This window comes from Orussus abietinus, unplaced genomic scaffold (assembly GCF_000612105.2).
Source record: "Orussus abietinus isolate OABI.00-Male unplaced genomic scaffold, Oabi_2.0 scaffold14, whole genome shotgun sequence".
NCBI classification, from domain to species: domain Eukaryota; kingdom Metazoa; phylum Arthropoda; class Insecta; order Hymenoptera; family Orussidae; genus Orussus; species Orussus abietinus.
In genome coordinates, this window is record NW_019395994.1 from 1480263 (window position 1) to 1506230 (window position 25968).

Here is a 25968-nt window from a genome sequence, read left to right on the forward strand (position 1 = left end):
TATTAGCGCGTAATGTATCGTGCAACGTGCATTTACTATCCTTACAAAATGTAGACGCATTAATAAAAACTGCCGGACTTTGGCACGTGCTTACATTTCTTCGGTAAAGAGATGTATGAAAATCAAATTTATGGTACAAACTTGCCGTGAAGCGGATACAATGTTAATGTACCTCTGCGTGAATTATGGTAACTGCGATAAAACAGTAAACAAACATTAGTTTTAATACAATCCCATTCTCATTATCAATGAAATATACACCCGCGGTAATTTCACAGCTTTAACGACCTTGTATCCTGCGCGCAATACCGACGCACGGGAACCATTTGTTGCCCAGAATAAAAAAAAAAAAAGAAGATCGACTCGGCGGATCGCCATTGCGCGTCCTCGGACTACACCGAACGATTGCGCGGACACGCGTGGAATAACGTGTAACGCAGGTATCGCAGACGACAACGCATCCACCGGCACATCTATTGTTTATCGGGGTGTAACGTGCCGGGGTCGAAAACTCGAGCACCGAATCGGGCCACGTGACGCGTAATCACGACGCGCAATATCGTCCCCCAGGGGTGCGTAGATAGAATCGCTCACCCCCTCGGGGATCGACCCCTTTCAACCCTCGCGGTCGGTCGCCTAATCGGTAATTAGGATCGCTTCGCTTACGCACCTTCCCCTAGGTCACTTAAATTCAAGCTCCGTGGCCGTACCTTTGCGCGCCTCCCCTTGTTTGCGGGGGACCTATTCAAGGTTGATTCGGACTTTGCGGGACAGCTTACAAGGTCGATCTCTCCGATTTCATTTCTTTTATAATATGTTATAGTAGACTAAAAACTAAGCGGTAGGTATTTTTTGTTATCTGCCATTAAACACTTTAAGGGGGTGAGACCACCATACAAGGTAAGGCCTGTGAGGGGTGGCTCACCTCTTAATTTTTTTGTTTAATTCAGAAAATTATATTTTTCATTTCTCGTTATGAGAAAGCTTTTCCAGGTGGATTGGGTCAAAAATATTATGTTCTTGTGGGTTAAACTGCCAAATCGCCCCTTGACATGCCTTACTTTGGATGGTGGTTTCACCCCCTTAAAGTGAATCGCATCCATCGATGCGAATCCAAACGTCTATACCGAGGGGCGCTGTTTCAAACAATACGTCGGTTAACATTTCTTTTTACCGGTGACGATTAAGATTCTCGGCGCCACTCGCATCACCTTAACCCTTACTCGAGGAAAATCGAACCCCAGCTCTCATCGAGACGATTCGGGGATGTCTTGGCCGAGTGGCCAGCACCGTTCCGGGTGGGGCGCGCATCGATTGGCCGGGCCACGGGGGGCCATTCCGTCGAACGGCGACGAGACTGTAAATTCGGGTTTCCTGGCTCGGACGTAGGTAAGGGTGGAGTGCGGCCCGCGGGCCGCGGCTCGGCCGCGATCGAACCGCCGCGCGGGCCGCGCAGGCCGGAGCAAGGCCGGCCGGCAGGAAATTGGCCGTAGAATATTTACGACGCGATTCGGATTCTCGAGGATAGCCTTTGTGAGCGACCTTGCTTGAATGAGACGCCCCGCCCGGCCCGACGCCCCCGCGAAGTCGCGCCCGGGTTCGGGGAAGAAATAGTGGTGGAAGGTGGCGGCGAACAAAGGGAGGACCTCCGAGTCTCTTTCGCCACGGGGATGGCGCCGAGAAGGGCGAGGGTGGAGTCGCGGGGCGAGGCCGGGGAAGTTGCCGGGCGAGGAACGCAATCGAGCGGGATTAAACCTCCTCGATTGCTCCTAACTTCCCGCGGATTCGGCCTCTCCTTGGATGAAAAGGTCGCCCCCCGCGACTCCGGGGCTCCGGCCCCGACGCCGGGGCCCCGAAGGGTGCCGGGTTAATTGGACATTTTTTATTGTCAATTTGTGATCGAGATCTCGCCTTTGTGTCGGCCGACCTAGGAGGAGGAACGAAATGGCACTTTATAAAGCCGCATTAGGGCCCTCTTTGTCCCTTATCGGCTGCCGGGCACCCGGTCGCGTCGATCCCGTTCATCGGCGATCGGGGGTGAAAGTAGCGCCTTGTTCGTTACTTCGTTACAAATCACGAGACCTTCTTCCTAGGAACCCGTCGTATTTCGAGGCAACCGGCGGAAACGAGGGAAAAAGCTCCCCCTTTCCCCATCGAACTCCGTTTCCTTCGACCACCAACCTTTGGAAGGCGCTGAAAAGTTCGAGGTCCTCGGCCGAAAAATTCGTCGAACAAAAATGTGAAAATTACCCGGAGTGCAAACACCAGAGTCACGTGAGAGCTTCTCCGGGTTCCCTTTTTCGTCCCCGGCAAAAAGCCCTGGAATTCCAGTAATAAGAGCCATATACCGTTTTCCTCGTTTTCAGCTCAGCAGTCCGGAGGGGTGTGCACGAGGATGGGGTGTCGGTCGTCTCACTTCGCTACTTGGCCGGCGAGCAGAAGGCGGCCCGGAGGAATAGCGCCCTTTTTTTACATGCTTACACGGAAAAAGCTCTGAAATATTAAACGCGCAATTACCAGACCCATTCACCGTGATGTACCGCCGCGACAGGGACGTGTTCTAGGATGAGGGGGCCGGCCGGTTGGGGGAGGGGGCGCACGCACGCGACACGCACCACTCGCCGTACGTCGACTCGATGCGATGATAAAAAGCTCGTATGCAGAAGATGAAAAGCTTTTGAGAGTTGGTCGCGCGCTCGTAGCGACCAGGTTGGGATGGACGAAGGCGAAGGGACGGGGGCGAAGACAGAAACGACAGGGCGCATTGTTTCCAACGCCATTCGCCGAGTTGCCCACCCGAGGGGGTGGGTTCCTCTGATCCCTCATCTGCCCCCACCCCACGCGCAAAAAATGACATTTTCAATCGATCAACCGGGAGAAGCGATCGACGATCTTAATTTTAAATCGACTACCTATCTATCTACCGAGGACGTTTCCTTAGGTTCTTTTCAGAAACGGGAAGTTACCTTGCAGCTTTGACTTTATTCTGAAACTTCCCTGAAAAGCATTACGCCTTGCACTTTAAAGGAAATGCTCACGAGCCCTGTTACGTTCTGCGGCGACTTGTTCACAGACCGGATGTGAAGAGGAATTGTAAGAAGGATCAAAAGGAAGAGCCCTTTAAATGGCGTCGAAAATACTTGGCTTTTATTTTTATTCCTCGCTTTCCTTTCGAGGGAATTCACTGCCTCGGGGGAAAGCTTTGACTGCTGTTATTTACGGAAATACTTTACTTTGATATATCGGTGCAGCAATTGAATTGTTTTAAGGAGGTGGCTCTTGAACTTTTAGAAGTCAATTTCGTGTCGGTAAGGTTCTTTGCAGTTTTGGGACGGACGCCAGACTAATTGGAAGCCGTTTTCGTCGTTAATCCGTTAAACAATTTCGATGGGAATGCCGGAGTCGACAGAAGTAGGCTGTCACCGTTTTAATCCGTTTAACGAATGCAAGCGTAAGTTATGAAAATCGTAAATTAAATCCACGGAGCGGATTTCAGTCCGGTTGATTGCGAAATAAGCTCCTTTGTTAGCCCGGCCGATGCTAAACAGGGTCTTTGTAATAATTTCAGAGCTCTCTGACGGAAGAGGCTTCACGAAGTGCGTATTTGTGCGTGATGCGATCAATGCCCGACTGGCGCTGATTCCCCCGGGAGATTTTTCAAATCGCGCGCGCGTTACTTAGCCGCCATTTTGACGGCGTCGCGACGCGGCCGAGTTTAAGGGCCGCTCCGTCGCGGCAAAGCCCGGCTTATCTCAATGCAACGACGTATACGACGCCTTCAATTGCCCCAGCCATAACGAAACTCGTTTAGGAATTACCCCTTTTACGTCCTCGGCGGAATCGTCAGCCGCGGAGTGCCATCGGCCGTATGTCCGAGTTGCGAACTAAGATTTCCCTATTTTCTCGGGATATTCTAGTATAGTTCCTCCAGGAGCCCCTAAATCCGTCGAGGTAATTTCGGTTTACGAGATTTCATTACCTGGCTCCAAGTATCCATCGTTAAAACTGTACATATGTGCAGATACTTACGCATATAAGAGACGTTCGACGGCCAATGTTTATCATTCCTGATAACTTGAGTAACGATTACTGACAAGGAACCCTGTTTATGTTGGTTGACAAATTCATTTCATAAATTGTCCTTTCAACGCTTATCGATTTAAGCACTAAAAACTACTAAGCCGGTCAAATGACCGGTTCCAAAATTGTGATTTAAAATTATTCTTTTAATTTGAACATCTCTCCTCAACTGATTTCTTTATTTTTCCTAATATATATGATTAATTTTGCATTATTCTTTTTTCCTTTCGTGGTTTATTCCGAGATACATATGAACTATACTTATTTTTACCATAATCGGTCAAATAACTCGCAAGTCTTGTCTTCAAACAAATTTGAGTATTCCCATTTCATCAGTTTGTATTGATTGAACATTGTTATAATACAAACGATATTTACCGCGTGCACATATTTCATCAGTTTACTTTAGGACTATGAACTTATTATTTCGCAGCAAATTCAAATAGGAATAATAGCAATATGAGAAATAACTTTCTTAATTAATACTTATAAATCATTTCGTTTCTTGTTCCCCTTACTAAATTGATTATTGCTAGTATTCAATTGACAAACATATCTTCCGTTTAAATACCAGTCACTTGACGGATTCAGATACAAATAGGCACATCTAAAATGTCAACTGTTTTAGTGTTGATAAGTACATGTACCATATGTTCGGTATATTTACATTTGTACAAAAACACCGTCATACTCGCAAGGAGAAGTCAATATATAAATATTACATAATTTACTGCACCCTATTGATTGTTTTCCATCTGCGTGCGATCCCGGGGACCCTGGCGTGAACCGTGGGGTGGGCGGGAAATGGGTGGAAAGTGGGTGGCAGGTGGGCGGTGGACCCTGGACACTACTTACCCCGTGCAAACATTTCTCCCTCGCCGAGAGAAGAGAGATCTATGGCGGAAACGGCGGTCAAAGAGAGGGAGAGACGCGACGAAAACAAGGGAAAGAAAGAGAGAGAAAGGGAGAGGCGATAGCAAAGAAGACGAATATACATACGAGGGGCGTTCGAGTTTATATGGCCGAAAGGAAGTTCCAAAGTAGGGCGGATATAAATAGTTTTAAGCGCAGAGTTACTCGATTTTGAGAAAGCCCCCGATGCGTGGAAAGCGTCCTCGGTATTTTCCAGAACGTAATCTCTGCCAAAGCGATCGAAAACGGCGGTCACGGGTGGCGAGCACCGATCGCCCGGTTCGGTTCCGGAAGTGCCAGTCGGGGGAAAGATCAAGCGGCGGGAAAGGGTGTTTCCTGCATTACGTGAGCCGCTCGAAGCCAAGCAACTTTGCTCTTAAGAATTTCCTCCTAGCTGGCCTACTTAGGAGAAACCCACCCCGGTCATCTAAACCCGAACACCCTGTATAGCGTGGGCGGGCGGCAAAGAGGAAGGAAGCTCCGTCGGGCTGTGTCCACAAGGATGTCCATGGGCACGGGAACGGCGTCCCAGTGTACACACGCGCCATAACCGAGGAGCCGCCCGCCGAATGACCCGGCCGCGTATAAAATGCATGGGATTTCGCTCTAATGCCGACTAGGGAGTTTGCTCGACGGCGAGTTTTTCCCGAAAGATGAATGTAACGACGGGCTCTCCTTTGAGGCGGCGCACTCCGCTTCAGGGAAACAGGGTCGCCCATGGCGAAGTCGCCTCGGCCGCCCGGTCGAGAAAGAACCTCGACGGGGAATTTGGAATCGCGACCGGCTCCCGATCGACCTTTCATCCTGTTCGTTAACGTGACGTAGAACACGTCGAGAAACGTAATTGTTCCTCGCGAATCATGTGCTAAAGTTTCACGGAGTTCGGGGCAATACCTCTTAAAAAATGTTTCCTTTTCAAATTGTCTGGTTTGAGGCGAGTTTAATTTCACCTTAACGCTGGGACTCCACGAGCGTCGTCTCAATGGTTGTCGTCACAACCATCCTCATGGAAGTACATCATGACCCATTGTGATGGACATCGGAAAACGGGTGCCATCATTGTTTCAATACGTCCGTCGTAACGTATCCGACGTCTGACCGGCCCTAGCCCAAAAATTCCGTAGAACACCGAATCCAAGATTTCGCTGATTTACTAAAATGCCCGCAGGTAAAATAATTCCAACCCGGAGGGAAGTCCAATTTAATGTCGCGGGTAAATTGTCCATCCCTTGTACACGGATACGAGGGAACTGGTCTAGATCGGATAACAGGAGTACACGCGAGGATAAACCCTGCATTATGCAAGATCGGCCCCGTAAACCGTGAGATCAGCAGTCGGCCACCAAACCGAAGCCCCTTTCCTCGATTTGATTTTCGCCGCATTCATAAACTCGGCCTCGAGTAAATCACGCCGGACGGATATCCGCGGGCTAGGGCGAGTGGCGCCGCCGAAGATCCGCCGGTCGGAAAACAAAACGACCGCCCGGGTGGAGGGTGAGCGCCCACGTAAGGGGCTGCCGGAGGAGGCGTGGGCGGAACGGGAGCGAAGAGGAGCTGAACACCCTGGGGAGCCGGCAGCTCGTTACGCGAGACGTGCTGCTCTCCTTTCCTCTCGCTTTCTCCCTCCTTCTCCCTCTCGGCTTGGTCTCTGTTTCGAGCGAGAAGCCGTGCTTTCCCACCCACCCCTTTCGCGCCCTCGAGCCCGCCGTCCCCTGTCGCCCTCGTGCTCTCGAGCTAGTGGCGGTCTGAATAATGTCTCGCGTATGTATTATGTACGCGCGTGTAGGTACGGACAGCCGGCTTTGTACGGTACACGTACTTTCGGAGGTATCGCTGCTCGGTAACAAGTGGGTGTATTACGCGGGCCGACCGAGAGGACGACGCTGGCCGTAGACGCCCCCGGCGACGGGGACGCCCGAAATCGGTAGTTGACTGCGATAGATGTGAAAAACCGAACCACTCCGTCTCGTCCAGCTCTAACCGATACTCGCGGGCAAGATTTGTAGGTACTGGGTTAGTACTTTCGTCATGACTTATTCACAAAATGTGGAAGAAAGGGTGTACGAAATGATCCCTTTGAAGAGGAACGCTCGCCATCGTCACCTTACACTTTCCTTTGGATTATGTTCTACATAGCTGACTTAGTGACCACTAAAATTTTCAGATTTGCTTCTCAGCTTTGAGAAATTACACATTGGACAAATATGATGTGTGTTATATGGGAGAAATATCGCACAGATTGACGAAAAGCAAACAATTGCCCCGAATGACTCTATTAATGACATATAGCAAGAAACAATAAAAACCTTTAGTGGTTGATTTACGGGTTTTTTCCTTCATAGGGACGATGGGGGAGGAGATCCAGAAAGAGCGAAGAGAAAGGAAAATTCACGTCGCGGTACGACGATATGCTAAAGAAGGACCGAGTATGTGCGGCACATTAAGGGGTAGATCAAAAACCGGGACTGCAAAACCGTGTATCATTAGTCGGCACGTGGCGCCTTATCCATTAAGACGCGACGTCACAAACGCGGAAAATGCTGATGAAAACGTCAGGCGATTCTCGTTAAAACGCAACTCCGCTAAAACCCGACATCCATTCGGAGAAGGACGGAGAGGTAGCGGCGACGCTCCTGACGAGCCGGGTCGAAGATTCCCGCCCTGGCGGAAACGCGCCGACAAAGCGGTTACGAGGCTCCGCGGGATCCGCCCGGAGACACAGCTGACATTTCGATGAACTTTGCGGCGAAGCATTTTCCCCTAAAGTTCAGCCCCTTTGGCGCATTCGAGCGGGCTTATTGCGAGGCGCGCAATCTTGGCGCCCTCGATCGCGGAGAGGGTGGGTAGGGTGCTCCTGCGCCTATTCCCGCCCGGGTGCGATTCGCGGAGCGAAACGCTGCCAGGGGGCGATTTATCAATCCCGGCATGGCGCAATCTGGCCTTACTTCGCCTCGGATTACCGCGCGCGCGGCCGACCTGCTCGCCAGGTACGCCGTTTCGGAGCCAACTTCAGGACGAGCTCTATTACTATTGTCTATTCCCACTGGCTGACAGCAGGCCGAGGTGGAGGGAAATCCCATTGTTATTGTTGGCGCCGTGGAAGCAGATTACCATTTCTTACGGGAGACACTCCGGAAGCGGGTGGGCGGGAATTCTCGGGCCGTATTGAAGTTGGCTCCGGAACGGCATACCTGGCGGACAGTGATGGGCGGCCGCCCGGGCGCGAAGCGTTTTCTGGCATCTCTCCGAAAGCTGGGTAGGCGCCTCCTCGACCGACCAGAATTCTTTTCCTTGCCTCGGAGATGTCGCGCCGCGACGTTCAAGGATGCGCGTTTCTATCCTTAAGCGATTAACCGGGGCTATCTTTACCCCGGTTCTTGGATCTCTCGCGTCCACTCGGTTGCAGTGCGGAGAGTAATGCGGGGCAGATATCCGGTAAGTGGCACGAGTGCATTCCGCTCATGAGTCATTTATGAATGGCAATGGACCAGAATGCATCCGGCATGCAGGTGGGCGCAGTTTCCCTGGCATCGCGTGTTCCTCATCGCCGATACGCCCGGGCGCGATTTATGAATATCGCCATAGCGTCCGCCCCGTATCGACGCGATCTCGTGCGGCCCGTCGGGGATGCGCCGGCGGGCACTTGGGGTGCACGTAGGGGGCGGCCACCCGGGCGCGAGGGTTTCCTGGTAGCGCTTCGAGGGCCGCGGACGTGTAGGCCCGTCGTGCTTTCCCATTACTTTTTCAAACGAGTCTCGGCGTTCGTGAGCTCACCGCCATTTTATGAAAATTGCACGTCCACCCACCCCCTACCGCCTGTCCGGGCGGAATACGTTTCTCCCATCTCGCGATTAATGGTTGTTACTTCGTTCCGAAATGCCGGAAATTTTACCGTGCGAGGGAGGACGCGGGGATATGCAGATGACCCCAATAACGTACGTTTTGATCAAGATGGAGCCCTTTGGGCTCGACTTCGATGTCAGTAAATTGGGGATAAAGTGACCGATTTTTAACTCTTAACAGAGTCCTTAAATGTTCAGGCCTCATTTTTTTTTTCTGCCCCAGTAATATGATTTTCATCACTTCTTTCATTTAAATGGTATTGTGGATATTTCCGCAAAATATCTTGTCGTATATTGTTTGGATTAACCCGCGGAGATTATAGAAAATGTTGTACGACGGCGAAAATTGACTGCAGCAAAATCGGCAGGAGGTAATGAAAGTAGAGGGCGCGAAAGTAGAGGTACGAAAGTCTGAATTAATTACCATAAGCTAAATGAAGCCTAATTAGAAGTGAAATTATTTATGACAACCAGATATCGCGACAGCGAATAAAATTTCTCCCTTCCCGTGGCAACGAATTTCGTTCGTTGCATATCTGAAAATTCAATCATTTCAGACATTTTTTTCCCTCTTCCTGGTCTAATTAGTAACCCATTCTTCTAATCCAAGAGCTAAAATTTCATTTCCTCTGGGGGAATATCCATTGAATAAAAGTGCCCATTCTCGAGTCTGATCAAGTTAATTACGGAACTATAATTGGTGCCGCGAACACCTCTTTACACCGCCTAGATTTTTTCCAGCAGGGTTGGAGAACCCCGTCGGGGACAGGGGGTGGTTTCTCGCGAGAAATCAACCGTGGCATTTTACCGAGCCAGCGGAGATGCAATTCCGCCTCATAAATTATGCGATCCAGTTTTTCCTATCGGGTAGCAAAGGTGAAATGCCGCGACCGCCAGGGGTTGGAAGTCGGGGGTGGAATTCGACGGCGGCTGATGAAAAGAACCGAGAGACCACCCGGGATAGGGTACAATTAAAATTAGCGCAATTCAGTCACTCCGCTCGGTAATTCGCGTGCCTGGCATTTATATTAATAAGCTGCACGAATTACAACCCTTTTCAAGCGCCGCTGCCATTGCGAGGTCCGTGTGCGACTGTGGGGTAGGTGGAGCCTACCACACTCTCGGCTGTTCAGAGGGAAATAATTTCGCCGTAATTTCTGCGCTGAATCGCGCGAGTCGTTCCTTTTGTACGGAAAAGGACACGAAAGCTGCGGACCTTGCGCTTCTCGATGCCTTGCGTTAGCCCCTTCAAAATGCTACTGCGAAAAACTACGGAGTAAGCGCGTTGAGGGATGCGCAGAAATTATTTTTGTATTTCTCTTCTCCGAATATTTTTCACTGACAGGAATTAAAAAAAGAGAAAAAGTAAAGAGGTTATATTCCCGCGTTCAAATGGGATTTGTAGAGGCGTGCACGTAAATGCCTCATCTTTTATTTACAGTATTAAATAACAATTTTTGATACGTAGCCGACGCGATGGGAAAAATGCGCCCGGTAATGGCGATTGCCTTTAAATTTAAATTTTTCTCGCTATTTGCAAAAGAGGATTTGGAATACATTTTTTACGAGATTTACGCCCGTGAAAGGAAGCTCTGCAATTTTTAATCATTGCGAATGCGTCACGGTCGGTATCACATTTTAACACGTGCCGCCGGTTCTATTCCACCCCGTCGACGAACTAACCCAGTGTTTATTACACTTTGACGATATATTCTATGAAAAACTACATTGGAGAAATTCTCGTGCACTCTCTATATGGCGAATGGAGAAAAGCAGATCTGACTCACCTTTGGATGTGTTCTCCTGGGAAACGCAACTTTCGGGTCAATCTGTAATGGAAGAAGCAAAATCATCAATAGTTTACCTTGACAAAAATATTCTCACAAAGATTTTTACATCGAAATCTTTACTTCGTTATTACGGTAAGAAAGATACCATTAAAGAGTACTAGTAACCTCAGAAACTTTATTCCCAATGACTCATCGTAAAGTTCTTTTTTAATACTTGAAAAGTGCATTGACGGGAACCCTAGCTGCAGTTTCCCCATTGAAACGAGATTTTTTATGTGGGGTATTGAAAATTGAATAATTCCCAAATCGTAAAAAATTATCGAGCAAATCTTAAGGGAAGGTGTCTCTTATCCGTGACATGTTTTGGAATTTAATTTACCTTACAAGGAACTGCACTTTACTAAATCAAGTCTATTTAAATGCTTTCAATCAAAATGAAAAATTAACCTTTAAAAATAATGCTAAAATGGCATTTCTTTTGACATCATATCCGCCATAAACACGACAGATACAATATTGAAGAACCGGGAATTATCAAAAGACTCAGTCGTCCCTCGTTGCCAAGAACAGGACAGAGACTTTACTGTACAGGCGTATTAACCAAATTCTTCATTTGAAAGAAATAAACTTTAGACGAGATTTCCTTAAAATTACTATTCGATTATACATATGAACAGGATAATATCAAATCGTTAGACAGTTTGAAAGCTTGAATTTCGCAGAGTCATAGACAAGTTACGTCCTGGACATTCGAAGCGTGCATGGGTTGGTGTGCGGACTAGAGCAGCTTTTGTTAAATCGAATTTTTTTTTTTTCAGCATGGGTAATAGAGGGTCGAACGGCCCCAAATCGCGGGACGACGATCGAGCCCCTGTTAAGGGAAGTTCCCTTCTTTCCGCCACGTGTCTCGGTGTGAACTTTGCCCTAAGGGGAGCTACGTCTGGCGTAGTCGAGAGCCGGTTTCAAAGTTAGTTCCTGCCAGGTTCTACGGGCAGAACGTAGCTTCCGGGTGAAGCCACGAACGTGGTAATGACAAGCAAGAAAACCGCCCCTAACCCCGCCTGCCGCGCTACCCACATTTGCATAATCCCCTACGGCAAAGTTCACACCGGTCGCGAGCACGCCGCGGTTCCGTCCGACGCGACGTCGACGCCCGACGTCGTCCCGAACTACTTGCCCCCTTTCCGACTCTTCCGTCGAGCCGATCTGGAATTAGAAAACCCCAGGAGTACCAATATCGGGCAGGATACAAATTAGCACCTGACCCTCTCTGGTTTCCTCGGAGGGCTTGATGTATAAAATATGATGATGATCCTTTCGGTGAAAAACCTCCTATGGTGATGGTTCCATCAGTCAAATATGTCCTATGGTGATAATCCTTTCGGTCAAATACATCAGATGGGAAAATGCTGGTTCTGGATTTCACTACCGAATGCGATTCGATGGAAACAAATGCATGGTAGGTTGTCATAATGGTTGATCATGCCTTGCGGTCGATCGCGACATCGATGTCGTGACTATCTCCTAAATTCCTTGACTATCCTATATCTCCGATCCAAAAATGTTCACTTACAGCGGAACACCGGTACTGCTTTAGTCTCGCAAAGTAACACGTTCAAAGAAATAGCAGGCCTTTATAATCCAACACCGAGAGTCGATACAGACAATGGGCAACTACCAGGAATAGTCGGCACCATCGCCACAATCGTCGAGCTCTCGAGGAAGTCTTTGAGCCCGAAAATTCTTACTCTCGTGAGACCTTCCCGTTATGGAGAACAAGGGGAGTTTCCTCGACTGTCGGCTACAATAAAATAGCGCGGATCAGCCGCGCTCCCGAGGGGAGTTCTCAAAAGGGAGGAATCGATTTCTGGGCAACGATGCCACAGAGGGTGCGGGGCGCGATGTAGGACACTCACGGCCGAGCCGTTTCGCCCTTTTTTTTCGAGGCTCGGTTTCAGTCCCAGTTTAACCCTGTGTCAGGAACCACCCCCACCCTGCTCGCTCCTCGAGGACTTTGCCGTGCGTCCGCACTCTTTCCTCACCGACTTAACCCCGCTTTACTCGAGAGTCCCTACCCCTCCACGGCACACGGCTCCCTCGTAAACCCGCAACTTTTGCATCCCCGCGTTCCTTCTTTCGCGACTCCCCCTTTCCCTCTCCACCCTTCCCTCGAGCCGTTTCTCCTTCTTTTTATCCGCATCTCTCACCTTTTACCATTTTATTTTTACACCCCTTTTCTTACCTGGGGGATTAGAACGCGCGGTCGATTGGATTGTAAAAGGCTCGCTTCTTACGTCCGGAAGTGATCTCGTTGTGGTTGATGACGGTTACGGGAGATTTATTTCGATGCATTCAGTGATTATAAAATCGAAAAATGCGACGTCCTACAATGTCCTCGTGCGCTATTGCGTTTTCGTTTCCATCGTTGCCTGCGTATTGCAACTTATTTCTCTTTTTTCTTCCTCCTTCCTGGAGTCCGCTTACTCTGTTTCCTTTTAATTGCTAAGCTATTCTTCTGCGTATCGATATTACTCATGATGAATAATTTGGGATGTGACATTTTACGTTTTGATTAACGAATGCTCCGAAAACATTCTGCCTGTACACCGGTTGCTGCAACACGGAGAAGTGCAACTTTCTCATGTATCGTGTTTCCTTCCACTGCTCTTTTATGAGTTTGCACCATCTCCTTCCAAGTTCGCTCCGACCAGTTTCATTATTCTCCTCCTTTCCGAGTTTCCGATAGACCCGCCTCTTTGCTGAAATCGCAGCCTAAGATTGCCAAATCATGAAAGATTCCCCCAACCTACCTCACATTGATACACCATTGTTCCGGTGCAAGGTGCTTGTTGTATCGACGTGTCGATACGAGGCATCTAATCGAAAGTAAGGAATTGCTCTGAAAATGGCCTTTTTCCTTGGTTCCATTGAATCCCACCGACGTCGAATACCGTTGCAGATCGGCAACTTTCTCATCTCCAGTGTTTAATGCATTTTCAAATACTTTTTCGCTCTTTCTCGCTTACCCTGGTGTTTCTGTTTTATTTCATCTACTTCCGATCTACCACTCCTCTTTTCTCACTTTTGCGCCTTTCCTCCTTCCCTCCTGAAATCGAACTTCCAGGGAATCAAATCAGGAGAAACGTTTCTCTCGCTTTAGATAGAGGTCTGAAGCTCGATTCGAACTCAATGGTCTCAAAACGACGTATCGATGTTTTGATACAACCTATCCATCGATATATCAGTATATCGATAGAAGGTTTCCGATCGTAACCGAAGATTCAGAAAATCGTCTTTTTTACTGCTTTTCGGGTTTAACAAATGCAGAGTTCCTTTCCCAACAACTTCGTGTCTTTGATAATCTAACTTATAGAGTATCCATTGTATCCAATCAGGGTCAGCAATATTTTCCTCAAATCTTCATTACATCATTATACTTGCATCTCGTCACGAAGTATCCAAACTTTAGGCAAAGAACCGGATAGAAGGTGTTTTCATCCTTTGACTTCCGTCCGTAGCAGCATAACTTCCGTAACCCACCAATTACGCATCTCACGTTTCACATCCCCTTCTAAGATTTCCTCCAGCCCGACCGTTTTCTCTTTGTCCGTCCCCCCTCGCTTTATTCCCGGATTGACTTTTCCTTCCCTCTTTCCCCAAGTTTTTCATTTCACCTCCTTCCCCCCGGCTAAATCGAAGTTTCCTCGGGTAGAATCAAGAGAGGCGTTCCTCTCCTCTTCTCGATAGGAGGGGGCAACTACTTCCTCCTTTGTGACCATGTATCGGCCAATTTATGTATCGACGCGAGGTATCCAATCGAAAGTGAGGAATCGATCGAAAAACTACCTCTTCCGGTGGTCCAGTTGGAATTGGCGGCCGCGGAATGTCCGGCCGCTGGCCAGATCCAATTCTTTCCGCGATCCTCGGATGGCGGATTCCTTCGCTGGGTAACCTAAACCAATTTGTGCTTTCGAAAGTGGCCGGAGCTTTTCGATTTCTCGTCGTTAATGTTGCCAAAGCCTGCTCTCGGCCAGGAAACGAGTGCCGTACCGATTCCGTCCAAACGCGGACGCTCTTCGTTTCTCATATCCTGAGATTTATTTCTACAAAATGTTGAGTCTTCTCTCAAAATCCACTTTTTAACTCTTCCGCTCCTAACGCCGGCTATCGGTTGTCACCACGAAGCGACCCCTAAAGACGAGGCTGGCTATATCCAGCAGCTAAAAAACAGCGCCCATAGATTAGCAGAATATAACCGCACAGGGTACTTTTGTTGTGAAGTTTCCTTCAGGGGTGGCACTAAGGCCCAATCGACTGCCATAGCGAAAGCGTTAGCAGTAAGAATACCATTTGTCCAAATATTTCATAATTAACGAATTTCCTTTGAAGCAAAACTCGTTATGGCGTGTGTAATATTGTAAGCTATAGAAGGACCCCGACTTGGAAAGTTAAACCCTTTATTTATTCTTTATATTTAATTAGTTCTTGCGTCAAACATTAGCACGTTATTCTCTCACAATGATTAAGAATAATTAGTAATATCTAATGATCCTTTTTAACTTAGAAGTTTCACTTCTAAGACGCGTGGCAGCCACTTTCAGATCTTTTTATTCATGGCTTCCAGGGATCAAAGGGATAAAACATTTGGAAAACCGACAATTTGAAAAATGTACAGTTCTACATTAATGCTTTGATGTATCATTCTTACCTTGACACGTACTATGTATAACAATAAGAATCTGTGTCCACGATATCTCGGATCGAAATCCCGGATGAAAATGCATCCCGTCCGATTTTTCTATACTAGTTGCGCACTTCATGTCACATCATATCCAATACCATTGTCATATACCATATTGTATCCAACTTCATTTCATACACTTGACGATCTAGCATCGTGGACATAAGCTCTATGAGAAGCATGTAAAAAATCTTAAGCGCCAAAATATCTAAACTAGTAAAAAATCTATTGGCCATACGGTTCGTGCTCATCTTAATTACGAACGTTAAGCGTCACTGTTTTCCGTTAAACATGGTTAACGGTCAAATGTGTAACAGAGGGCTAATTCAGGAGCGTGCACAGTTGATTTCACGCACTCCAAAATGAATTTGTAAATAAAGCCATTGTTTAAATGGTAATAAACTTCTATCTGCAGCAGTCTACGTAGCAGCCATTCAACGGCCTGTTGTTCGTGCAATCTTTCCCGCAAAGGCACGCCACTTATGAGAAAGTTGTTTATATGGAACCTTTTAACCCAGCGCCGAAAGGCGCCGGCGGGGAGGAAGCATCGCTCAGGATTTAACTCTGAACTCGGGAAGATCGGAGTAAATATCTGCGAGCTACAAGTGGGAGATTTCCCCGAGCAAACCCTCGTCATCCAGCTAGCTCCCGTTCTCCCTCTCGACAACCCCGTCGCCGTAGTCCATCAGTTTGGAAAGCACCGAATGGCTCGGCAGTTGTGCCGAACGTGCACAACGTGCTCGCCGCCGCCCTTAAGGCCCCGGGGAAACTTCCCTCTGACATATTTCCGGACCTCCCCTCGAAAATATGCTTCCACTTCGATATGTTTCTGCAAGTCGCTGTTCGATGTCCGGAGTAGTTGGGGAGCTGTCGGCGAATTTCGAAAAGGGGATGGACAAATAGAACCCCCGTCCTGAATCGGGGGAGTTGAACAGCAACTGGATATCTCTCTCTTTCTGTCTTACTCAGCAGGTAGTCACGGCGGATGGTTTTTTATGGTTTTTGGTCAAGTATCAGGCGATGCCACCCAGAGGGTTGTGGCAGTTGACATCCGTCGAATTAGTTACATCGGAACTGGGAATCAGTGATAACTGGTTATATATTTAGGAAACTTCGTACACTTAATTCTTCAGAATTCGGATGTTCACCTTGCGAGTTAACTCTTCGAAGCTACGGGGGTGCAGGCGCAAATAGATAGGTGAATCCTTTGAAAGGCCCAAAAGAAGTATATATCGTTCTTAAAAAAGCATGCCCATTCATTAATAAATTGCAAACCACGATTAATAGCGCTATCTCCATTGATACAACCATGTGTCATGATAAACTGTCAAATTTGTGATCAAGCATTTCTTCTTCATCCTCACCCATTTGTTAATTCGCCTGATTATTTGAATAGGTGTGCCAGCAACTGTTTTACCAATTTTTTTTATTTTTATGAGACTTGCTCCGCACGTACATATTAACGATGCATATGCCTTACTAATGCACGTTAATATTTTCGAGCAAGTGTATATATTAATGTGAAATTTGAGCCAAGTTTGAATACATCCCTTGAAATCTTTCGCGGAAAGTCTGGCAATTTGAGAAAGTGAAAAAGAATTGAAAGAACTTAATTGTTCCCGAGGTCACCTAATACCTGTAAGTAGAAGAGCAGCTGTGATAGACTGTCAAATGTGTGATTAAAAAATGCTTTCCCATCCCCACCCGTTTGATTGCTCGCTCGATTAGTCGATTAAGCCTAACTGTTCCCACTGACTAAGTCTTACCGATTTTATGTCAAAGGTATCTAACGCGAACAATGTGTCAAAAGTATCTAGCAGGGGTTAAAAGCCGGTTAGTTGGGAAGTCAGTTAGCGTGATCTCTACTTATTGTTAAGTTCTTATTTCATTACATAAGTATCTTGTAATTCCCTGACGGCCTCCTGACACAAATACCCTTCTTAGTGTCAGAGTGATACGCTTATCGTTCCGGGAATACTTCCCATTACGCGATTGTTGCAATTAATTCTCGCCCCAGGAGTTGCATCCTTTGATACAGTCAACCGTAAACGGAACTCGAATACAGGGGAATTTCGGTAATGATTTCTGCGTTTCGGCGAACTGGTTGCGTTGTAACATCCGGAGTATGCCGACGTTATGCCATCGGCGTGTTGGAAATTTGTCGGATTGTCGGAACAATTTCGCACCTGGAGAGAATCTTTTGTGCGCGGCTCTGCATCGCCCACGTGTCCCAAAATTCATTTAACTGCGAATCCTTCTATTTTCACCTAATTTACAAATCGAGAAAGGATAATTTCATTTCCGATGCGAAACTGTTTCAACACATAAATCGATTAACGCTTCAAGTCGTAGCATTTGATCCACTTACGTTCTCGAAATAATATCAAGTAACATCATAGAAATATGAAGACACTTACTCTTCTGTAAGAACTTAAATAATATATAAATACGCATATAAGTATAGCTAAAATAAAAGTTTGTAGAGTGGAACTTAAAACTTGACAAAGATTTTGCCGTTCAGTTAACACAAGTAAATGTTGCACCTGACTAAATAAATCCATCAAAGCAAATATTTGCTGATCATGTAACCTGAAATTCAGTTACGAGACCATATTTTTCGATTCTCAGGTTCAATTCACAATTTCAATTGGAACATTGTTAATATTATTTTCTTTATTAACTAGTTTAAGTATTCAGAGAATTTGTTTGCAGCCAGCAATTATTTATAAAAGTGGAAAACTCGGCATTGATTCCATTGCCTTTATTTGTTAACGTTTGTACATATGGCTCGCGCAAATGAACGAACACGCTGGTTATTCACAATGGGGCAGCAAACAATGAGTTGATTCGCCATCAGCATAAATAAAGGCAATAAAATGTTAAAAGGGCGTTTCTCTCGATTTGTGGTGCCTTTTCCCAGTGGTGCTGGTCGTGAGGGTCCTCTTATCAGTGTATCCTCGAAATGTCAGGGTGATGAGGTAACACATCCCGCGGGGTAGAACATCTCCCAGAAAATGCGGGAAATAGGGTGGGCAGTAAAAATTTTACGTTTATACCGGAGAGGAGTTTGCGTACCTAATTCAAATCAGAATACGCCCTCCATGTTGCAGAAAGCCACTCCCGTACCTCCGCCTCGGGTTTATTTGCATGTGCATTGTCAGCCCGAAAAGTATGGGAGTTCCGTGCCGTGTAATTCAGGCTTTTCCCCGCTCACCCAATTTTCTTCCGACGTTTGTTGGGCACTTCCACCGTGGTAGTACTCCCAGTACTGAACAATTAGTAATAACACTCGGTGGGTTCCACTCTGCGGGCGCAAGTTTGTGATTACCACTTGTAAAGGAGGTACTTTGCACGTTTAATAGGCTAAACCAACAAAAATCTGGAAACCATGTGTTCCGTGCTGTTTAATCCGACTTCTTACTAAGTTGTTGAATATCTGAGATTTTCTTTGATACTGTTGTTGTTGCAATAGATTTTGAGCGGATGGAAGTTATACTTATCGACCAATAATCAACGGCAATCGATGCCACATAAAAAAATACTAGCTGGCCACCAAGTGAAACTTCAAAATTAAAAAGATATATTAGTAACGCATATTAAAATTAAAGAGTAAGTAAAAAAATCATTAGATGCTATTAAATGTTCTTAATTATGCTATCGCGATAGGTCCTTACGCGCTTTGTACAGACTGTTCTGTTCATATATACTTCTATTCTTTATTTTTATTTCTCTTGAAATGTCAATAGTTAATCGAGACAATAACGCACTATTGCGCATGAAAACGTTTATACAAATTTCGCAAATTGTGTTCATAGTGATACTTTTTCATCGCAGTCTTCGTTGACAAATGCAAAGGAGTACTAGTAAAAGTAAAATACCAGTAATAACCGTGGCAGTTCCACCCTATTTGACAAAAATAGTTAATCTGAATAATGCATGAAGAAAAAACGTTTTGCGATTAAATGAAGAAAAATAAATGTGTCTGGCTAAGTTTTTGTACATGATTTATTTCTTTAGCTAAACTAAGTCGAAAGAAGAAGAAGCTCGAATCACATCCTATGTATCCGAGCAAAAACCGATTTATAGATGGATCTTTGGAAACGAATCGAGCGAATCCTCGTTACGACGGTTCGGAGTGGCGGGAATTATTAAATTTCGCGACCACAATTCCACGGGCGTTATTTGCGCGATGCAAATATGGTTAATTCGCCCAACGAATTAAACGCAAATACGCCGTGTTGATTTTGCAATCGATCGATCAGCTGCTGGGAAAGAAGGCATCTCTTCGAGGTCCGCTCGAGGACTTCCTATATAATCTCCGCGGTCTTTGTACTTCGAAGCGGATTTGCTTCCGTTTAAGAGATAGACACGTCCCAATTTTCACGTCGCAGTCCGTTAATTACGAGACTTCGTTAGCTACGTCGAGCAGAAAATTCCCTTAAAAATGACCGAGCAAAGGGACAAATTAAATGGGAGGAAGTTCGCCAATAAATACAAAAGGTAGCTGTACACAGTCGGACGTTGCAGCCAACGCTACGTACCGCGCGAACCAATTCCTTTTATTCTATTTAATCTTGAGGCCTTCCGGCGGATAGCTAAATAACGAAAACATGATACGGGAACATAAGTAACAATTTATTGATATAAAATGGCGCGTCGAAGCGGCTGGGAACCAATGCGTCCCAGAATGAGACTCGAAAATGACTACATACTATGTACCGAAACTACCCCGAAGGCAAAGCCTTACCTAAGGTTCCTCTGTGTTCTAAAAACTGAACTTGCTCGTCAGATGGGTACACGGAAAATAGTCGGACGCGGAAAACCTTCGCTTTCGTCCCTGTCCGTTTTCCGAGGTCGCCGGCGGCAAAAGGGTCTTCGGACGTCACAACGGGGTAGTTGTACATTTTTAGCCGGGGGTTGACGTGGCAGACGTGCAGGCGCAAATCGCATTTACCTACTCGTAATTGTATAAAAAATTAAGTCGCTCCACAAACCCCGGACTCGGTGCCGCTAATGAGACGAGTCAGCCGCCTCGCGAATCCCGTCTCGAAGTCCGTCAACCGCGAACTCCAAGAAAGACGGGAAAAAGGTCGGAGGAGTGGCGATAAAGGACGACGAACTCCAGGGATCTCGGGGCAAAAGCACGGAAAACGGAATCCGACGAAGCTTTAACCTAATTTGTATTTTCCCAAGAGCAGTTGCAGAAGCAATAATAAGAGGCCCGGTAGATCCTAAAAACGACTCGGCTCCGGAGCGACACGCTTCCGGTGAAGAGACGCCGACTAGGGAGCGCCTCGATTTTTGCGTCGGAACCCGTCAACCGTGAATTCCGAGGGGCGGGAAAAACTGGGAAAAGTTGAAAGAAGGGAAGAAGAGTGGCGAAAGACAGAGAGAGAGAGAGAGAGAGAGGACGCGTAGAGTCGGAGGCGGGCTGGACGGACACTTCGGAAGGAGCGGCGCCTAACGGAGGAACTCTGCAAACTAGGCCAAAGACGCGCTAACGAGAAGGACGCCTCCGGAAGCGAGGGCTTCTTCAGGGTGCCGCGACTTCCGGTCCGCCGAAAACCCACCCCTCCTCCTCCCCCTTCACCTCGTGCTCTCCAACCCCCGCCAGTTTTCTCGAAGTGGCCGGGAACATGCGCTTACAACTTCCGTCCCACGCAACGCCGCAGGGAGAACAACTGCTTCGAACTTATTACCGGGGAACATGGAACGAACTTATTACTAAGAAAAAGGAACGGCGAGAACTCGGGAGAACAATCAGCCATCTCGCACGGAGACAACTCGACGGGTCCAACAACGCCGTCTCGCCGGCTGAGAAACTGTTACTGCTGCCGGGTTGCCCGGATTAGTTCGTCGAGAGAATTCGGCGCTATGTTTTCCATTAGGTAAGAATACCCAATTGCCCGGGGCGGCACAATTTTGGGACCGGCCATCTTCTTTTCATTTTGTTCACGGGTCTTGGTGGGTACTTCCGAATAGATATGCAAATGTCGACGGGGGAAACGTCACATTAGTAGGTAATGCGAAAGGCGCCGAGAACTTGAATCGACGCCGGTAAGAAGTAATTAGTATCTTCTAATTAGTATGCCATCTGATTCGGCGCCCCACGTTACCGACGTTCACATTTATATTGACAACCGCGGCGGAGTATATTGAGTATTGTTTGGAATAGCGCACTATACAGATATGTCGTTTCGAGAGAATCTTGCAGAGTACGTGTTTTTCCCGGGATATCCGAGAACTTCCCTGCTCGCATTTATGAAGCTTTTCTTGAATTTGTAATGTTCGATTACTGCGGTGTTTTTACTTGTTACTTCTAGGTCCTAGAAGTCATCGTTTTCAGTTCTACGCTTACAAAAGGTTTAACGTTTTCAAATTGTGTCAACGATGTCATCTTGATTCTAGTTTGAGATATATACAAAATTTTCTAATTGAAAAATGGAATTTCGTTACAACCTCCCTAAGGCTCCTCATATTCGCGTGGCAAAGTTTCAAGCGATTCGATGTACCCAGTTGGAAGAAAAAATGTCACGTGACTAAGCGGAAGTATGTGAGAAAAGATTAGAAACAATCTTGCATTTGTGCAGAAAATTAGGGAAAAAAAAAATGAATTTCAATATGCTGTTCGAGAACGGGGATGAGTACGGCTGGTCTTGTGCGTCCATCTTATGTACTGACACCTAAAAAGGCGTTCACGTATGAACCGGATTATTGGATTCGGCGTTGGAAAGTCAAGCTTTATTTAGACGTTTCGATTTTAAATGGGCCACCCTGTACCGCGAGAGAATACGGTCAGTTATTGCGCAAGGCTGAGCGATTGCTTTTAATATTAGCACCATCTGCATCCCGCCCCTGAGTGCACCCCCGGCGATGCACTCCTCCCGAATGAAGCGCGCGGTCCGATGGGAGTGCACTTTCGGCCAACTTGGGCGCAGATTATTTTCTGCGCGGGCTCTCGATCGCTCCCCGTAGATCGGATTTTCCAGATCCCTGGATCCAGGCCCGTGAAGTGTATCGCCATTCGCCGATAATATCACCGTCAACGGAGGGGCACCGACAATGTCAACTGCACTCGGTGCCAGCCAATATGGCGTTGCGATATCGGCCCGTAAAGCATATGCACCGCTGGCTCTATCAACCGGGATCGTGCCTCCAACTTTCAGTAGTCGACTCGCTTGGATCGAATTAATTTCGCATAGCATATTGCCGATCGACGACCCGACGCGACGTCTCGCAACTTCCTCTCGCCTCTTCCGACCGGTTGGAAATAAAAAAGTCCCTCGACTTAGCGCGGAGAAGTCCTTACGGTGGAGGGCACTTCCTCCGCGAACTCCGGAGGCGGCCGATACAAAAGCTTTACTTTTAGCACCGAAATTCTCCCGACTAACTCGAGTCAATTTAACGCCGTCCCAGTTTTATTGCGATCGCTCGAAGGTACGAGGGCACGGACTCGAGGCCCGCGCATCGATATTAGATCGCGTAAAGTCCCTCGTTGTTTTTATATCCCCCTATAAAAGAGTGATTTCCCGAGGCAGGAGTGCGCGAAAACGAGGGAAAGATGAAGGAAAAACCGGGGCTGGCCGGGAGCGAATCAAAAAACGAGTATCCACGGACGGGAGTCCCGCGGCTCGGAAGCTGCTGATGCGCCGTTACGGCCGCTCGTTTTGTCTGGTTTCCATTTACCCCGCGAGGGGTAACGGCGAAACGGGGCCGCCTCTCCAAGGCCGACTTCCCGTTTTTGTCTCGTCAAAAGTGCGAACGCAGGTCTTTAATAAAGTCGGATTAAAAGCGAGACTGCATTCCGCCCAGCTCTTCATCCGGCTCCGTCGGATGGCTCATTCCCGTTCGAGAAGGAGTTCACCGTGTCAGCGGATGTGGCCGTTCGAGACATTAGTCGGGCTTGCGGTACAAGTGGCTACCGGTATGGAGGGACTAACAAACTGGATTTCCGTAACCTCTTTCCGGATGACGGAAAGCGGCTGCGAGGACCAATTCAGGAAGAACTAGCTGGGATGAAATTCGGGAACCCATCCTTGAAATGGGACGCTTTATTGGGGAAGGTCAAGCCTTCGGCCTCTTCTTTGGATAGATGCGCTCAATTCCAATGTTGCTTATCGAGGCACTCGGAGCTTCTACTCTACGGTTAAACCTCGTTCAACTAATACTTCCCTTCAGACTTTTGCGATCCAATTAAGATTGCTAGAGTTCATCTTGGAATTCCTTCAAGTCATCGAATGCAGAATCCTGATTTTTGGATAACCCATAGATGATGATCGATAACCCTTGACAAACGTTCAATCAGTCCATGGGGTGGGATTCTTGCCTAACGTTAATAGAAATTGTTGTTTATTCCATGAATCAAAAGTACAATGTCTCTGAAGTATGCATACAAAACTTGAGATCGAAATAAGGGTGTAACGTTAAGTTGAAGCTCATTTAATGAGATGCGTTTGATTATCTCCCCTTATGATCTTTATGGTAATACCAAATTTATCGGGATTCACTTTCTAATCGATATACTCCTTCTAATTAGTGTTCAAGTTATTGGGGGCAGAATGGCGATTGTCGGGTAATGGATGACGATCGTCAACCCGTGGGTAATCATTCGAACCAGTCTCACGATGCGTCTCTACGATTCTCGGAAACGATAAGTGCAATTACGCGATCATCAAGAGCGACGGAAGTCCAGGAACAGCTATTTAGCCGTCTGGGTGTTGGGAGCGAGCTCGTAAACCGAAGCGTCGACCTGGATGTTGGGTTCGCGTTCCTACGACGAGCCAGGACGCCGAATGTCCTTTCGATGAGCCGGAGCTCCGGATGTTCCCTGGAACGAATCGCCGGACGGTGGGACGACGATCCATCCTCGCGGATACGTCCCGGCTGATAAAAGCGATGGTCGTACCTCGTCCCATGGAACGGCTGGGACCCGAAGTTACGCGAGAATTCCTTCGTCCGAGAGCCAGTGCGGACGGTTGCGGGAAGGAATTTTCCCGGGACTTTTCCGAGCTTTCCTTTCGAGGGAACGAGTCGTAAAGTCGGTGGAATCGATACCCTCCCACGGCGGTAATTTCTCGAGAATTCGCGGAGTGCCGCCTTCGAACCTCTACCCCTGGCCAGGATCCGCCACTGGCCGGCAGTAAAGCGGACAGTACAGATTAGTAATTAATGTCGGGACCATTTTGCTTTACAGGCGAGTCGGGCTTTTTATTCTCCTCGTAAAAACGAGGCGACTGAGGTGCAGCTGCGTGCGGAAGAAGGGCTTGGAGGAAGAGGGAAAAATGGAACTCCGAGAGGCTCGATGTGGCGAGAGCGTGCGAGACAGGAAGAAGAAGTAACTCGGCCCGCGAAGATAAGGATAAGAATAAGTGGATAAAGATAATTCCCTTATTATTACGGTAACTTGGCTCGGGATTGGAGCCTTTTTAAACCCGAGAAGTTCATGGTGTTTTTATTAACTCCTAACGCGTTTGTAACCAACTCGGAGTGAATTCGTTATTTCGGAGGCAGACCGAAATTCCATAGACAAGAATCACATACCCCTTCACTGACCTAAATTTGAACGTGACCAACGTTACTCCAACTGTAATGAATTTATTGAGGAAAACCTAAAACTTCAATGTCACCTTTCCAGGTAAACCGCAGGTATGCAAGCTCTTCTCTATATTCAATCGTACCTTAATTCAGTCTACAAGATTCCTGTTACCATCAAAAAACGCTTTATTTATTCCAAGATGATACAAAAATCGAATTCACCGAAGCCCTTGAATTCGCTCGTTCCGAGTAATTCCTTGATAAGTTTCACCTCGCCTTGACTTTCTTTTTTAATAGCATTCATCCATTTTTCTCTTAGCTCATCTTTCTTCGACGTTCGCGATCTTTTTCCAACATGGCGGGCGCGTCGCCCGTTGCCTTGGTTACCGGGTATAGCAGTAACCATGCCAATGGCAACAACGATAGGGAAAGCAACGACAGCGGCAACAGGAGCGTCGGTAACGGCAGTAACGACGCTAATGCGAGTAACGGCGACAGCGACGCAGGGAACAATGACAAAACAATTAGGCAACTCATAACTGCCTGGCACAGGCGTCCTCCGGCGTCCTCTCGCCCATTGTCGCGTCAACGTGTCATGGCCAACGCGACCCGCCAGACCGAAGTCAAATTGCATCCGACGAGCCTGCACCGAGCGTACCCTAGGAATGCGGATTCGTTCCTGGAGCTGCATTTGATTCTCCGATGTGCAAGCAACTTTTCTCTGACCTGCGAGAATCACACAGCGAAGCTAGAATGAACAATCGGAACTGGACATTCTTGCTACCGGTACGAGGAAGCTGCTGAACGTAATTCCCTGGATGTATATGACAAAGTGACAAAATACAACGAGGAGGGATGACGAAGACAAGACATCGGTCAGATGGATTATCAGTGTGCGGTTGTTTCGTCAGTTAGATGATCAGAGTGCAGGTGGTAAGGTTAAATCTCTGGTTTTCTGTGACGGTGCTGTGCACCAACACCTATTTTGGCCTGCAGTATTCGTTAGGACACCTTAGCCAACTCAAACTATTAAACTGTTTTGTGTATTTTCCTTTGTTCTGTATTCGAG

The 25968-nt window shown here is 47.3% G+C and overlaps 1 protein-coding gene across 4 annotated transcripts in view; it reads right to left on the reverse strand.

Moving 5' to 3' along the window:
• Positions 1-25968, reverse strand: part of LOC105698252 (RNA-binding protein Musashi homolog Rbp6) — a 710904-nt gene that overhangs the window by 178079 nt on the left and 506857 nt on the right. For all 4 annotated transcript variants that reach the window (XM_012422318.2, XM_012422317.2, XM_012422320.2 and 1 more), the window contains one exon: positions 10622-10663. In XM_012422318.2, the coding sequence (XP_012277741.1) occupies positions 10622-10663 (42 nt within the window). The remainder of the gene's footprint in view (positions 1-10621; positions 10664-25968) is intronic.